We start from the raw sequence: 15,466 nt of genomic DNA, 5'->3' as shown, positions 1-15,466 counted from the left end.
GTGTGTGTGTGTGTGTGTGTGTGTGTGTGTGTGTGTGTGTGTGATGTATGTATCTTGCACGTAGCCATTTATAATTTTAATATCTTTAAAGTGATATATTTCGAAAATAAAATATTTCGAAAATAAAATATGAGAAATAAAATAAAATTTTAAAAATAAAATAAAATATCAAACAGGCACGGTTAAAATTATATTTTTAAAGACAAAACTCTAGTACTATGCGATGACATTTCAGAAAAATTTGGAGTCTAAAATAAATGCATTACTAGAAATGTAATTGATCGTATTTTCTTATTAATTTAGTCATTGGAACATTTATATTATTTAGAAAAAAAACATTATTATACAATACTAATAAGATATCTTTTTTAAGTAGAATAACTTCAAAGATCTAAAGACTTTCTTTCTCACGTTCTTAGTTTTAACTATATAATGATATTGTCTTAAATATCATGTGCATTATCGTTTATTATTTAACAAGGCAAAGTTCACAAGATATACTCTTGTAATATTCATACAATAAAAGAAATACCATACTTAGTAAATCGATAGAAGAATACTTTTATGAGAGGACAAAATGAAATTAGATTCAATAACTGATCAAAATAAGAAACTCTAGGTAATATTTCGATATACTAATATTATATTCTTATCATAATTCCATTGATTTCAACAGTTTTTATCAAATTCTGTTACAACATCGATGTAGTGTCTTGTTATCGATTTCCTAATCTCACATTACATGATTCATTTTTTACGAGAGTATTCGGCTCCTAAGTATATAAATTCACCGTGTTAACGCGGATGTAACAGTTATCAAGTTAGTATTAGTCGTACAATGGCGTTGACACTATTGTCTTTCCTGAGCTTCGTCGCGCTTTCTCAAGGTGAGTAATTAACTTCTTCGCCGAATCGATAATTATTAATATAATATTGACAAACGTTCATTAAATTAAACGAATACAAATTGGCACACGCCTCTCTATATTTTTAGCGAAAGAAAATTCATCTGAGTACAATATGTTATCTGAACAAATCAATTTTCTCAATTTGTCTTTGTGTATATCGACATCCTAAACCCACTTATTAAATACTAATTAAACTAAATTAATAGCAAAACTGTATTCCACATTTTTCGACTTTGTCAAACGCCTGTATAAACAGGCCAAATCTGTCAACTTATTTTATTAAAACGCGTATGTGAAAAATGAATTGTTGCCCATTACAATTTGAATTTCTACTTACAAGTAAACCTATCCAAAAGGTAGGTACTCTGATTTCTTTTTAATTTGGCACAAATTACAAAGTATAAAAAATATTTAGGTCATACTTTTTCATTTTGGCCTACTTTGAGTTTCGGGGACAGTTTATAACTTCTTAATGTTTTCACTCCTGTCATCAACAAGTACAACAAAAATGCATAAGAAATAAAATTGAATACAAGATATAGTTAAATAATTTTAACAAAATAGGCATAGCTGAGACACGAACCATTCTAAATTTCTTTAGCCGAGATTCCAACCGAAATACTTGAAATCTGTGCTAAATAAGTCAAAAATAGTTCGAATCTCGGCCAAACCAAAATCTGGCAATTTTAATTAAAATTTTAATAAAATCGGCATAGCTGAGATACAAACCATTCTAAATTCTTTTAGCCAAGATTCCAACCGCAATATTTCAAATCTGTGCTAAATTAGTCAAAAATGGTTCGAATTTCGGCCAGACCGAGAAATTATTTGTATAAATAATTTTTTTCAACATTTTATGTTTTGTTTAAATTTTATTATTTATGCAAATAATTTTACACATTTGACTTGATATTCATAATTAGCAAACCAAAAACGTTTATATCTTGTAGTCAATTTTATTTCTTATGCATTTTTGTTGCACTTATTGATGATAGGAGTGAGAACATTAAAAAGCTATAAACTGTGAAACTCAAAGTAGACCAAAATGAAAAAATTTGACCTAAATATTTTTTGTACTTCTACATTTGTGCCAAATTAGAAAGAAAGCGAAGCGTAACTTTTGGGTAAGTTTACTTGTTAATTGATAAATTTATTTAATTTTCACCGTTAATGACGTTTCATCATTGGCTCTGCAGCCAGGTTTATTGAGACATTCTTCGATCCCAGAATCGTAAACGGAGAAGATGCTGAACTAGGCGAGATCCCGTATCAGGTATACATTGACAAAAGTACATATTCGTTAATTAATAAAAAGTTACATTATAAACTGTTCACCTGTGTCGCGTGCATTTGTAAGGGCAAGTTTAAAATTACCTTAAATTATTCTAAAGTCATGCATATACTGTAGTGCCATTCTCTCGATAGGTTTCCCTACAAACCTCGTACAGCGACTCCCACTTTTGCGGCGGATCGGTTCTAAACGACAACTATGTTATCACGGCAGGTCACTGCGTTGATAAGTATGTCATCATTACAGTTTTGTAATCCTCTTACTATAATTATCTAATATTATTGAAATAGCATTACGCCAACACGTTGTAGAAATCTTGCTGTTATGCACTTGGTGCCATTCGTATTAACTCGTCCTAAAAAAATGTATGCTTAAATAGATATTCAAATTTACACAATAAAATTCGTATGTTACAGCATGAAGGATGAAAAAATAATAGTCATCGCTGGCACCGTCAATCTGAACAATCCGAGATCGACGCACGAAGTCGAGAAAATCATCGTTCACGAATTATATAATGCTAGTGATTCTTGGAGGAACGACATCGCCCTGCTGAAGGTCTGAATGTTCACTCGAATTCTTCTTCTCACGAATATTGCATTCGTTAAACTTTACAACATTCCCTCCGGCGAAAGATATTCACATCGAAATGGTATTTCAGGTGAAAAATCCATTCGTCAAGTCTATGTATATCTCCCATATTCCTCTACCATTGCAAGACTACGTTGTGAAATCCAATGACGTGGCTGTTGTTTCCGGATGGGGCGCACGCAAGGTGAGTTTTTAGTCGTTAAAATCTATATCCTTCGTATGTAAATTATTGCAGGATCGATTACGATGAATATTTACGCGCGATCACTCAATATTTATTGCTCGCGTTACGTGCAGAAGCGACACATATTCGTAAGCGAAAATTACATGTACTGTTACGAAATTGTAGCTACATGGAAATATTGTCTACCAACTACAAAAAACCACCATCTACATTGCTGACCAGAACTACTGTAAAAGTATGTACTCAAACAATGGATACCACATCTATCCCACACATGTTTGCGCATACGACCCGACCGTCAATAAAGGATCCTGCCAAGTAAGTTTCTTTACCCTCCAAAACTCACGCCCTCGTGATACCTTTATTACCATAGCGATACGTAAGCTGCAGTTTCTCTTAACATGTTGTACATGAATTGAAGTATACTCGAAGCAACACAAAGAAAACATGAAACGAAATTTACAAGTGCAACTATTACGTACACTGTTAAATCCGTAGTGTCAAATTATAGTCAATTTGAGTTATTTTTAACTATTCTTATAAGTCACCACTGCTCCTACTAAATATATCGTTAATTTAACTAATGTAATGGAGTTAAATAATTTAACTTAAGAAATGTATTAAATTTGCCTAAAATTTAGTTTATTTTTTATTATGTGCACGTTAATGTAACCTTTGTTTTAGTAAAAAATGACTTAATATTGTTTTAAATGGATTGATTAGATGTGGTTGTTTTTTTAAACACATGTTTTGTGTTAAAATAGTAAATTTTGACATACATGATAGTTAAAAATAACTAAATATTATTTAACTCAAGAAATTGGTTTAAATTTGATCCTCCAATATTTAACAGTGTATCACAGATGCTCTCGCGAGATATAATTCTTCCCACATCAGCGTGAAATTTGAAATTACTCTGTTTCCCACACACAGGGTGACTCGGGCGGCCCACTGACCGTTGGTGGCAAACTCGTCGGTCTGGTATCCTGGGCGAGAAGTTGCGCCCTAACCACCTACCCCACTGTGTATACACGGGTTACATATTACCTCGACTGGATCAAAGCTAACGCCGTTTAAATCAGTCTTGCCAATTCGCTTCCTGTTATAATTTATATCTCATTTCTTTACTATGCGTATATTATATGTAATTTTCTGACGATGGAGTTTTTTGAAGTTGCAAACGAAAAAACGAGTAGTTGTAACGAGATGTGAAACTAGTTATACAAGAATATTAATTTCATAGGACAAATCTTGTATTCTTTCGACATAATAATAAATATTATTATTCAGCAACCGATCCACATCGTATTCTGCAATCAAAGTGTCCGAGTATTGCTACTCAAGGAGTAATTCAGTTAGTTGTGACTTGCTTAGAATGAATCGACAATATTCGGGAGGAACTGTAGATTAAATCTATGCTCGCGTTCTACTTAAGTTAACTGGAATTTAATCGCCGAATTGTAAAAGTTCCGCTAATGAAAAGTAGTACCTCGCTCAGCCGTAATAATGAGCAACGACTTCTGAGCATCTCATTTAATGATTTTCTGTCCGTGAGGAGATGAAATTCCTTCATAGAAATCGTTCGTCCCTTTTCTCTCACTTCTATTTTGCAAACTATAGATTACTCTTAACTTGAATAATCAATGAGTCTTTGAACTCAGGACGATCGCACTCCAGCAGGAAGAGCTGCAAGTAACACCGACTCTGTCGGCTTCTAGCCGATGATGCCTTGAAAGCTGCACGACTCAAATCTCCGACTTCGTGTCTTCTGCGCGACGGATCGATAGCGTAAAAATGTTATCTCGATAAGAGAACACTGAACTGTCTATTCATAGGTTTGTACGTTTTCGAAGAACTTCTGGACTTGTGCACAGTAGTCCGAAACAAATTAAAGTAAAAGAGAGTATATTTGTTTCACTCTAACTTATTACATTAATACAGAAGTTCTTGGAAAACGAACAAGTCTTTTGTTAAAGAATTCTAGAGAACGCGATTTAGAGTATTTCTAATGCCCCTCTCTCCTCATTGCCACGGAAATACATTTTTTTAAGTAGCGCTCTAAGCTCATTTTGATAATGCATATCGTACATTATAAGAATAATAATTATTTAAGTGCAATTATAATAGTGATTTTAGACTGAACTCACCCGCTGACGAATTTAATTTAGTTAAAAAGGTGACAGCGGGAAATTATAGTATATCAAGGGCGTCCATCACCATCATGAAACAGATCCATTGGGCCTTTAGTATGGTACAACCGGATAGTACAAGAGATTGGACTCGGCCCTGCCGCGAAATCAATACACCGTGACCGCGCTGCGCTCACGTGTTGCTCTCATTTCCGGTGACACTTGGCAGAGCGGAAACGATCGATACGAACATTTTAACCGTAATTGACAGTCATGATCGTGGAGCATCTATTTGGCGCAACGCAATCTTAGGTAAAACACGTTAATGGCGTTTCATTAATTATAAAGCCGTTAAAATTTACTTCCCTCGTAACGTCTTTCGCAACTTTAATACGATCTAAAGACGGCGAGGGGAGAAAGAGTAATATCGGTTCTTCGAGAAACTAGGCGCACGTGTCTTCGGGATTTATGAACGGTGAAAAAACAATCGGAGATGGGAGGAAAACCTTCCGTGCCCGTCGCCGCTTCATCGGGAGGAAATGGTGTAAAAATATAGGCGAACTTTATTACATTTCTATCGGGAGTAACTAATAGCAAGCGTTGAAGATGCTTCCTTGGAATGGACGCGAAACGAAGTGCAAGCAGCCAAGTAGCGTTCTGGATCGTTCTTCAAAACGACAAGCGAAACGTCAGCGCGAATCGCTCGTGTCGAATTCTATTCTGCCGCCTGTATTTACATTGCTAATGAAATTTCACTTCCGCCTTCGCGATGCCTCCAAGAGGCGCGCGATAGACTCCTACGTCGCTCACCGCTTTTATTTCTTCAACGATTTACTCAGAGCGTTGAAGAACCTGGTAGCTGCTCATTTACGACGAGAGGCAGCATCATCACTAACTATATAGAGGACACGTTAGAGTTCCTCTACTCAGAGTTAGGACAAAGCATGAATTTCCTGATTGGTCCGCATCCTATCCACTATTTTTAGAGTTGACGTGAGTGAGAGTGAGAGAGAAGCTCTAGTAGAAGTGAGAGCGAAACTCTCTTAGGTCGCTTGCTAGTTTTATTCTATTCTTCTTCGATGATTTATTCAGAGAGTGGAAGAACCTGGTAGTTGTTCATTTACGATGAGATGCTGCATCATCACTAACTATGCAGCCTACAATTATAGTCCCTCTAGTCAGAGTTAGGACAAAGCATGATCATTCTTGATTAATCTGCATTCTGTCCGCTATTTTTAGGGTTGACGTAAGAATAGGAATAAGAGAAAAGCTCGAGTAGGAGTGAGAGCAAAGCTCTAAGACTGAAATGACGAGACACAATTTCTAGCAATTTCTTTCTAACTCACTCACTTCCTTCCTATAGCTGACGGATGATGTCCTAAATCTGACTTCAAAAACTCTAACCCATCCTGTACACGCACTGTTTTCAGACAAAGGGAGTTCTCTCGCATCAACTTACCTAACAGCGTTGGAAACCCGACGGAAGTATCCTTCATCATTTCGTACGAAGTAACTTCGTTAGTTTCGACGTGCCGATCCGCCGTAACGAAATCTTTGCGCGTTGTGCAATTTTTACAAGTTAATTTACGATACAGACTGACTCCTGTCCCAGTTACGTGACAGATTTTACAAGCAGTCCCAACGTATCACGTTTAAATATTCCCGAGTGACTTTACAGTCCCAACCACGCGGGCTAAATGGCTATTTACTACGGTCAACCAAAGTAATACCTGCACGCGATACCTTCATACCTGCGTATGTACGAGGAAGAGCATGTTGCCGTGGCTAAACTATTCGTGCGAACACATAAACTCGTATAGTTTGCAAAGCTTATGAACTCACTGGTTTTAGAGGGTTAATTTCCACAGGATTACAACATTATGACATATACAAGCGGACACAAACACAAGAGAGAATTGTTCCCCCTTATAATTGCATAAGGCGATATTTGCAATCACGTCAGAAACGATTGCGCAATTTGTGCAACGCACAACTTTACGACATACGATAATTACTCAACTAAGTACGAAATGTTGCTTTTGAAAGTTCTTCAAACAAATATAGCGAATTCAATTCAGTGCAAATAATCTTTTGACGCGACTGACACGAGCAAACACGATGCTGTTAATTAAGTCGAAGGAATTCATCGTGGATGTTATTAAATCGAGCTTTCTTATGATGTTTGTGTGAAGATATTTGGGTTAATCGAACATCGTCCTTTTTGCACCTGTCATCTCAATTTAAGCATTTATTAAATCCACACCGTGTATAAATGTCAGTCGGTAAAGCTCTTTGAAAAAAATGTCGCGACTGAAGCTGAAAGCCTCAAACGGAACAAAGCCCCTCCTCTACTCACGATCAATTCGACATCGTCGCTCCGGCTCCTTTTTCTTCCATCCTCCTTCTCTCTATTTCACTCTCTTTTCTTACTCATCTCACGACCTCACTTTCATTCCTTCTTTTAGACCCGCAAATCGACCTTGAGGCTGTTGGAATAAATCGAGATAGAGCCGTCGCGACAACCCAATTTTATCGGGATAACTACAAAATGATGGCTTTTAGCTCGAAAGGATGAGCTAATGTCATTGACAATAGCAGCAAAGGCTTCAACATTTGTGAATGTTACACAAGAATAGATCAAAAGATTTCGCGGAGCGCGATGGAAATACGATAAATTTGTCGGGACATCTTCCTGACAATCTTTAGAATTTCAATATTGAATGTTTCGGTAAGTAAGCTCGTGAAGAAATGCGAAGGTCTTATTCTGCTACTCTCTCTTGCTGCACGCGCAAGTACTTGGAATAAGAGGCTTCCGCATATTGATAATCTTATTATACTTCCCTTCTGGCCCTCCCGTATGCACTTTGCTGCATATACTCTATTAACCACTGAGGCGTAACTTTCGCGGGAACGATTCCATAGGGCCTCTGGCTCATTTCGTATAACGATTATATACGATCGTTGGAACTTGTAGCGAAAATACCTAGATCCTTTCGATATATACATGTACATAGCAACGTTATTGCATGATCCTTGTTCAAGAGTACAAAGTGTTACAGGATATTTCGTGATATTAAGGATAACTTGCGCACACACAAAACTAATTCGTGGAACAAATTGATTTTACTCGGATATTTCCAATTTGCTTAAAAATCGAAAAAATGAAAAAAATGATGAAAAAATTGTTGCAGTTCATATAAAATGTATCGAGAACTATAACGCTGCATCTGATTTCAATTGCATGTATATATAACGACAGGAAAATATATTATCAATCAGGTAATCATAAAATTTATGAACTAATAAATCTCCCATTTACAACGACGAGAAACGCGCGTAGCGTAGTCGGAAATATTACAGCAAAATTACACACAGCAAACGACTGTTGGTGTTTGACGCGAATTGACTTTTACTACTTTGTTACCACTGAGTGTGACTATATTCAGATTATATTCACATTATCAAAAGTTTCTCTCTCCGTGCAATCTAGTGATATGAGAAATGTAATTACATGTAATATTCTCGTACACAAACATACACATACACACACACGCATATATATACACGCACACTACGCGTATTTAGTTCGTAGCCCCGCGATTATCAGCTGTATTAAAGTTCGCTTCTACTACAATCTGATGATGAGAACAATCTGATCTAGGGGTAGTCACGTTATAGAGACATAAGGTCATCTCACGTTTCCGACCTACGGTCGAGTTAACAGCCGCACAAATGGGTTCAAATGGGCCCGAAGCTGTAAATCATAAGCTCGGAACTTGCATCATTGCTCTTCATATCTTCGCGAGCGTGAGGGGAAGTGCGATATGAGATGCTTATTCAATTCATCCGTCCGTACGTAAATAACTTAATCACGTTGAGAAGAAAAAAGAGAAAAAGAGAGAAAAGGAAGAGAAAGAGGGAGAGAGAGAAAGAGATTGTTGAGATGACAACGTCATGGCGCTAACTTTAGCGCGAGAACGAAGTACTCACGTCTTGTGAGTTTCATTCGTACTTAATATTTCAAATTTAAAGTGGCTCCTACGCTTCTCTCCGAGATTTACCTCATTCTGACACCAAAATCCTTCAATTCAACGAAATTTCTCCGTCGCATTTTCGCTCAGTGAGCTCCGGCGGGCAAATTTACAAAAACGGAATTATCGGGAAAGCGTGACGTTCGTATTCACAAGTTCTGCGAACTGTAACTCTCCGCGTCATTCCGATCTGAATATTCTTTTCTCTGAAAAGAAGTGTCTCTGAGAATATTTCATTCAATAGGATAGCAATCCACGACACATGCGATTAAAGTTGAGCTTTCGCAGAAAGATCCCAAGCTTCTCAGTCTGCTTTCATTTCTTCGCATAAGTATGGAATTTTAATGTGTTATTACGTCAATATTTTCAAACTTTTCAGTAAATACACTCGATCTGAACGTTAGAATTATATCTCGTACACGGGGAAAATATTGTAGCAAAAATTAAAATTATATTTTATTTTATATTTTTTATGTGAAAATGGATTATATTGACGTTGTAGTATCAATTTTTATAGAAACAGTAAGTTTGACAATCTATCGAACATACGACATAAAAAAGCTTTCAAGCAAATTACAATAATTTTTTAGTAAAAAGTTAAAGTGATATTCTTGAACAAATATGTAACAATTTTGATTGTGATTTCTGTATGGTCCAAGATCACAAAAATTACTGTAACTTTTTCTACAACATTTTCTCCGTGTAACTATCTTCTCCGTATAACACTCGGTCGATCGAAGAGCGAGAATGACTAAGCAGTGCTGAAATAATAAAGGCAATTTACTCCAAGCGCAAATGCGGTTCATACCGTTTATACTGTATAGCCAGTATTATATGAGAATCGTAAAAGGGTGTCGCTTTAATGTCGTAAAAAAAAATATTCCTTGCTGCGTGCGTAGTCTTCGTTCCGTGTCATCAAACTTTGAAAGACTCACCTGCACACGAAGTGGTATAGGCACTTTTGCTCCCGGTCTTCTACAGGCTGTTGGACTTTGAAATGCTATTGCGATGGAATATATACACGCAAGAAAAGATGGGACTAAAGTTACGACACTCGCGCGACGAGTCGCCATATGAATCTTTACTTTCCCCTTCTCGTTATAGCAATGCACTGTTTAAAAAGTAATCCGAGTAAAACGGGCGACGAACTTCCCGTGACGTTTTGCAGCGGCTCTTCTATAGCCGGCTCCGTTACGCAAATAATCTCTATCATTTTGTGCGAGTCTCTCTCGCAGTTTAAGGAATCCTAGCTTCATATCTAGCTTCATATTAACACACTGAATGCTGCGCGGAATTTGACTAATTTCGCAAAAGCCTACGCGAAAGTTGCATATTCATCGCTATGATTAATAAGCGAAGTTTTTGTTCGTGTCTGTGTTCATTATATCCTTTGCTTCCTATAAACTGATATTCACGTAACTCTACAAAGAATTGTATTTCATTCGTACGCGAACGCATCTAATCGCAATCATCATCTTGGGACATTCAATGCGTCAACAGACATGTTGTGTGACTCACGTTTTGCTAAAAATGGTAACGAACCTATTTCTGCATTTTTCCCCGCATTTCCTCGTATCACCTTGTGCTTAAGAAATTTATTCACCAGGTATATATTTTCAGGACGTCCAAGCGGCATATGTTCAGTGGCGCACCAAGAAAGCGCCTCATAAAATTCCCTATTTACCGAGTAAAATTACGTTTTTATATATTTATTTCACTATCTAAATAATAAATATTAATTTAAAACTTTTTTATTTCCTTGATATCACTTTTTGCAAAGTTATACTGCAATAATAATTATCAGTATTGCTGCTACTATAAAGTTGCATGTGCAATATGCGATATTTAACATTAAATTTTACGAATGATGCAGACAAATCGCATGAACTTTAACTACAAATGTTTTTAAATGCTACGTTAAATTTTTGTGTAATTTTTCAGTATTTTGATTTAAGTGAATAAATTCCTTAATCGAGAACAATGCGTGAAACAATTATCGTATTAAACATATTGGGGAGACCGGGATTAGATGTCCCATATTTCGAAATTTCGAAGTTACAACTTCTCAAACAACTAATTGTTGTGACTGACTGTACAAACATGATAGAAGCAGCCTTTTTCTATGTTCGCCACGATTCTGTTAACTATATATTTTGTAATAACCAAAATACGAACATGCCGCAACATGACATTCCCTGATATCGAGTTTGGTTGCTCAGTAGCGCAAAGTAAGAAGATATATATAAAATCCGTATCCTAGTTAGTAGTTCTGAGGTCTCCGCGAGAGGTCTCTACAACCCTTCTGCCAGTTGTTAATTATGAGCCAACTTTAGCTAGTCCACCTATATGCTCGATTTCAACCTCATTTCATGAATGAAAACTGCTCTTATTATCCGAAACAATATATCATACACTTGCACAAAACTTCATTCCAATTAAGAACATACCACTTAACTTTATTCATTCACGATGGAGAATATTAATACAAAATTCCGAGAGGCTTGTAAATTTACTTTGCCCATACAGCACAAATGTTCAGTAGATATCCTAAGAATGTTCTAAGAATATTCGAATATTCTTAGAACGTTCTGGGTACTGCAATCAGTGTATAGAATCGCGAAATGGTTCTTTTAGAACATAACTTTTCCCTGAGTTTCATTCAAATCGGAATAATATTACAGTTAAAGAATAGAAAAAAACTGAGCTAGTATCCATATAGCACAAATGTTCACTAGATATCCTAAGAACGTTCTAAGAATATTCGAATATTCTTAAAACGTTCTTAGAATATCTAGTGAACATTTGTGCTATATGGATACTAGCTCAGTTTTTTTCTATTCTTTAACTGTAATATTATTCCGATTTGAATGAAACTCAGGGAAAAGTTATGTTCTAAAAGAACCATTTCGCGATTCTATACACTGATCCTCTCAAGATAAACACTAAAAAAGCATATGAGTGACATATCCCCATCTATAGACCCGGTCTCCCTTACAAAGCCACCACGATACACGACGTGGCCTAATTAGAGATCAACGCGCAGCGTACTCACCTGTTTGCGGAGCGGCGTGACGCATTCGTCCTTGGTTCTCTCAAAGCGCTCGAACTTGAAGCTGTTGCTGCGGTAGAGCTCGTTGTCGCTCTGCTGCCTCCTGCAGAGCCGGCGCGTGAGCGCACGCGGCCTGCAGGGAGCACATTCGGTGGCGAGCTCCCAGTGCAGGTGCAGCATCGCGAGCTCGGCGGTGCATCGGGCCATCGCGCAGCCGGCGCGTCTCACGCGGCACTTCACCCGCTTGATGCGGCCCTCGGGCTGCGGCTTGTGGCCGCAGGGCTGCGTACCGTTGCAGCTGCAGTCGCACGTGCGACGCGTCCGCCGCGTTTTGACCGTGTGCGGACACGGCTTCGCCTCCTCGCCACACTCGCACTCGCACGGCGCCTCGCCGCCGCCTGTGTGAGCGCAGCTTAATCTCTCGTCGGAGCACTCGCACGGGTGCGCTTGTTGCAGCTGCAGCTGCGTGGAGGAGACAGGAGAAGAGGACTGAGGGGCCGCGCGTCGACGGGTACCAGCGCCGCAGGCTGCGTGCCGGCAGGAACGGTCCGTACATTCGCATCTGCGATGAAAGAAACATGCCAATGAGTGGAGGAGAGCGAACTCTTCAATAGCGAGGATACGTCTTGCCTGACGAGTTCGCGTGTGACGTTTTGCGAGCAATAAACAATAAACAGCAGCAGTAGTCAGCTTTCGCTTAAAAACCATACGAATGTTCACCTCGCTTCGCGAGGGTATTGATTTTTCCAGATTTATATAGCGAGTCTGAAGCAATTATTCCAACGCCTGAATATCGCAGGGGAAACGTCGATTTTGATACAGCGGCCGCGACATATTTCGACTGAGATATCTGAGAACCGCAAATTAAATCGAGAAAGAGTCCCCCTCCTATCGATTATTGGGAATTTCATTTAACGTATTATCGCACAATGATATCACGAAAGGCACCATTCGCGGCTCGCAAGGAGGAAAGCTAAAAAGGAGAATCAGGTCAGGCCGAAAACAAGAACCGCAATGGTGTGCGAAGACAGTTATATCGGGATTGAGTTTAACAGCGCGTAGATAATTGCATCGTGAACTAAATTGATTCATTTAGTATTTTTACATCGCAACTATACTAGTTACGTATTATTCCTTCAATTGTTACACAGTTCATATATTTCTTTTTCATTCATGCTAAAATTCAATAAAAAATTTATATATGCCGAATGCAAACGTTTCAAACTCTGTACATTTGTCAATGCAATTCGCCATTCTCAGATGTATGCAAATCGCTCAATAAAAGTTATGTTAAAATAATGTTTGCATATAACGCAATCGTGTACACACGTGGAAAATGACGCGAATATTTATATCGTAATTTATCAACGGAACTGCGCACGGCTCGTGTAGAACCGTGTAGACGAAAAATTACGATAAATATGCGACACGCATGTGTGTCCTGTGTATGATCCACTGTAGCACGTGGTACCTGGTAAATCAATATTACAGCATTCTTGCAAGGATAAAAGGCTGCGCGCGAATTAGCATTCTCTCAGGTTCCTCGGACTGACTGAAATTTGTTCCACCACGTCGACATGAAAACGCTTTCAAACGTCACACTTCCGCCGCGAAGGTTTCCCCCATGAATCTAGACAAGGTAATCGCCTCGTTCACCCTCCGTGAGTGAGCAGTTGCGTCACCCTCGGATAATAGGCAAAGGTAGACACAAGTTCACAGGTTAACGACACTAACTATTCATATTCATCGGAAAGAGAGCTCTGCTTACGATCGGCGCAAGTGCCAACAGCACGTTGGCTCCTGACCTCCATGCCTTCCACCCCTTTTACCGCGATCTTTCAGACCGCGCAGTCGGGCTTTATGCAACCGACCACCATCTACTACCACCGAACGACAATGTTTGAGCACTCATAAGAAACATCACTGATGTTTTTTTACGAATTAAGAATCGAGCGAATCGAGGGATTCACGAGGGTGAGGAAAGGTGCCGCGAAGCTGAAACACCCTCTACAACAGCGTGTCCGAATGAGCGTAACTGTTGCTCGTTATTCCCTCCACTCTTATCGATCGGTCGAAACTACTCAAAATTCGGGGAAATTATCAGCGTCAGCCACCCAGGGGAATTTACCCCGAATCGTCTGGCGTGACGACACGAGACAACGCAACTGAATAATGTACCAGCGACAGCTTTTTAACAACCACGACAGGAGGTCGTTGGTCAACAAGTGATATCGATCAAATAGAGCGGGTACCATGTCACGTCACCTCACCCAATCAATTCACCCACAGAACAATATTTGGGATAGCAGTTCCACCGCCTACCACCCCTAAACCGTCTACAGCCGACTCTACCCGATAACACAATCATATCGCCTTCGCTTCCAGTTGACCCCGCGACCCCGTATTCGCGAGGAAGCGCCGTCTGCCGAAATATCCGATCTCGATCTGAGCGAAGTGACGTTTATTTACCTTCTGATCCTTCGCGCGGCCGATCCTCGCTGCTGTGCATGCGGACAAGGCTGCGCGTCTGGCGGACAGTCGCAGCTGGTGGCCGGCCGCGTACGGCGGACCCTGATCAGCACCGGGTGCACCGGGCACGGCTGCACCTGACAGTCGCAGACGATGGTCTGAGGCCCGCGGGACTTACGGCCTCCGCCGCCGCGTTTCGCGCGTTGGTCCACGTGCAACTGACACGGCTGCACGGGGCAGCCGCAACGAGCTGCGGCACCGCGGCGCCCGGCACCCTGTACACGTCTCCACACCCGCTCCATTCAACGACCGGCGTGCGACTGACAATCGGCTGCCCCACACCACCCTCGGTAGGCACGCGCGCGCGCGCGCGCGCGTGCGACTTCGTCACCGCTTCGATCCTCTCCGCGCGACCTCGGCTGCGCTCGGCTCGTTGCTCTCCGAGGGATGAAACCCCGACCGTCCGTTGGGATGCGCGGTCCACGCCGCTGCCACCCTCGTCGTGCCACGGCCGACGACGCTATCTTGGATGGAACGTGGATGCGCGGACAAATCCGGGCGTTTACCCCGGGCTAGAAAGTCATAGTTGACTCGTGAGAGAGTCATTCCACGCGCGATAACACGACGCTTTCATATATATGTGCGTATTAAGATTTCCTAATTGGTGTTTACGTTCGAGGAACAGAAGGATCTTAGTACCATAATACTAGACGGTCACTGATGAGGGATGTGCGTGTATCTTCAACTTAACATTCGAATTTGACCAAGGTGTATCTACTGGTGCACAGAGGGATTTGTGTATGACTTGAGAACT

General features: G+C 39.8%; 2 protein-coding genes across 2 annotated transcripts in view; one reads left to right on the top strand and one right to left on the bottom strand.

Moving 5' to 3' along the window:
* LOC116851081 (splicing factor, arginine/serine-rich 19-like) overlaps window positions 1-15,463 on the bottom strand; it is a 164,387-nt gene extending 148,924 nt beyond the window's left edge. Inside the window, exons 1-3 of the mRNA XM_032830121.1 lie at window positions 15,352-15,463; window positions 14,653-15,224; window positions 12,187-12,745 (exon numbers count right to left, since the gene is read on the bottom strand). Coding sequence (XP_032686012.1) covers window positions 12,187-12,745; window positions 14,653-14,954 — 861 coding nt within the window. The 5' untranslated portion in view covers window positions 14,955-15,224; window positions 15,352-15,463. The remainder of the gene's footprint in view (window positions 1-12,186; window positions 12,746-14,652; window positions 15,225-15,351) is intronic.
* LOC116851086 (trypsin-1-like) lies at window positions 754-4,271 on the top strand. Its single transcript, XM_032830126.1, has 7 exons — window positions 754-887; window positions 2,105-2,181; window positions 2,334-2,428; window positions 2,616-2,757; window positions 2,861-2,974; window positions 3,140-3,292; window positions 3,908-4,271. Exons 1-7 carry the CDS (start codon window positions 839-841, stop codon window positions 4,049-4,051), a joined length of 774 nt encoding a protein of 257 aa, XP_032686017.1. The 5' UTR covers window positions 754-838; the 3' UTR covers window positions 4,052-4,271.
* Window positions 15,464-15,466: the final 3 nt, after the last annotated feature.

This window comes from Odontomachus brunneus, unplaced genomic scaffold (genome assembly GCF_010583005.1).
Source record: "Odontomachus brunneus isolate Ranch 3 - 2012 unplaced genomic scaffold, Obru_v1 Obru_scaffold_165, whole genome shotgun sequence".
Taxonomy (NCBI): Eukaryota; Metazoa; Arthropoda; class Insecta; order Hymenoptera; family Formicidae; genus Odontomachus; species Odontomachus brunneus.
The sequence above is the reverse complement of the archived record's forward strand: the minus strand, read 5'-3'. Positions and strand labels throughout refer to the sequence as shown.

Bases quoted from the DNA above. Each gene is read 5' to 3' on its own strand.
- LOC116851086 (XM_032830126.1), top strand. From the start codon at position 839: ATGGCGTTGACACTATTGTCTTTCCTGAGCTTCGTCGCGCTTTCTCAA. The intron at 2,429-2,615 runs GTATGTCATCAT...CGTATGTTACAG, and splicing joins GCAGGTCACTGCGTTGATAA to CATGAAGGATGAAAAAATAA. The intron at 3,293-3,907 runs GTAAGTTTCTTT...TCCCACACACAG, and splicing joins TCAATAAAGGATCCTGCCAA to GGTGACTCGGGCGGCCCACT.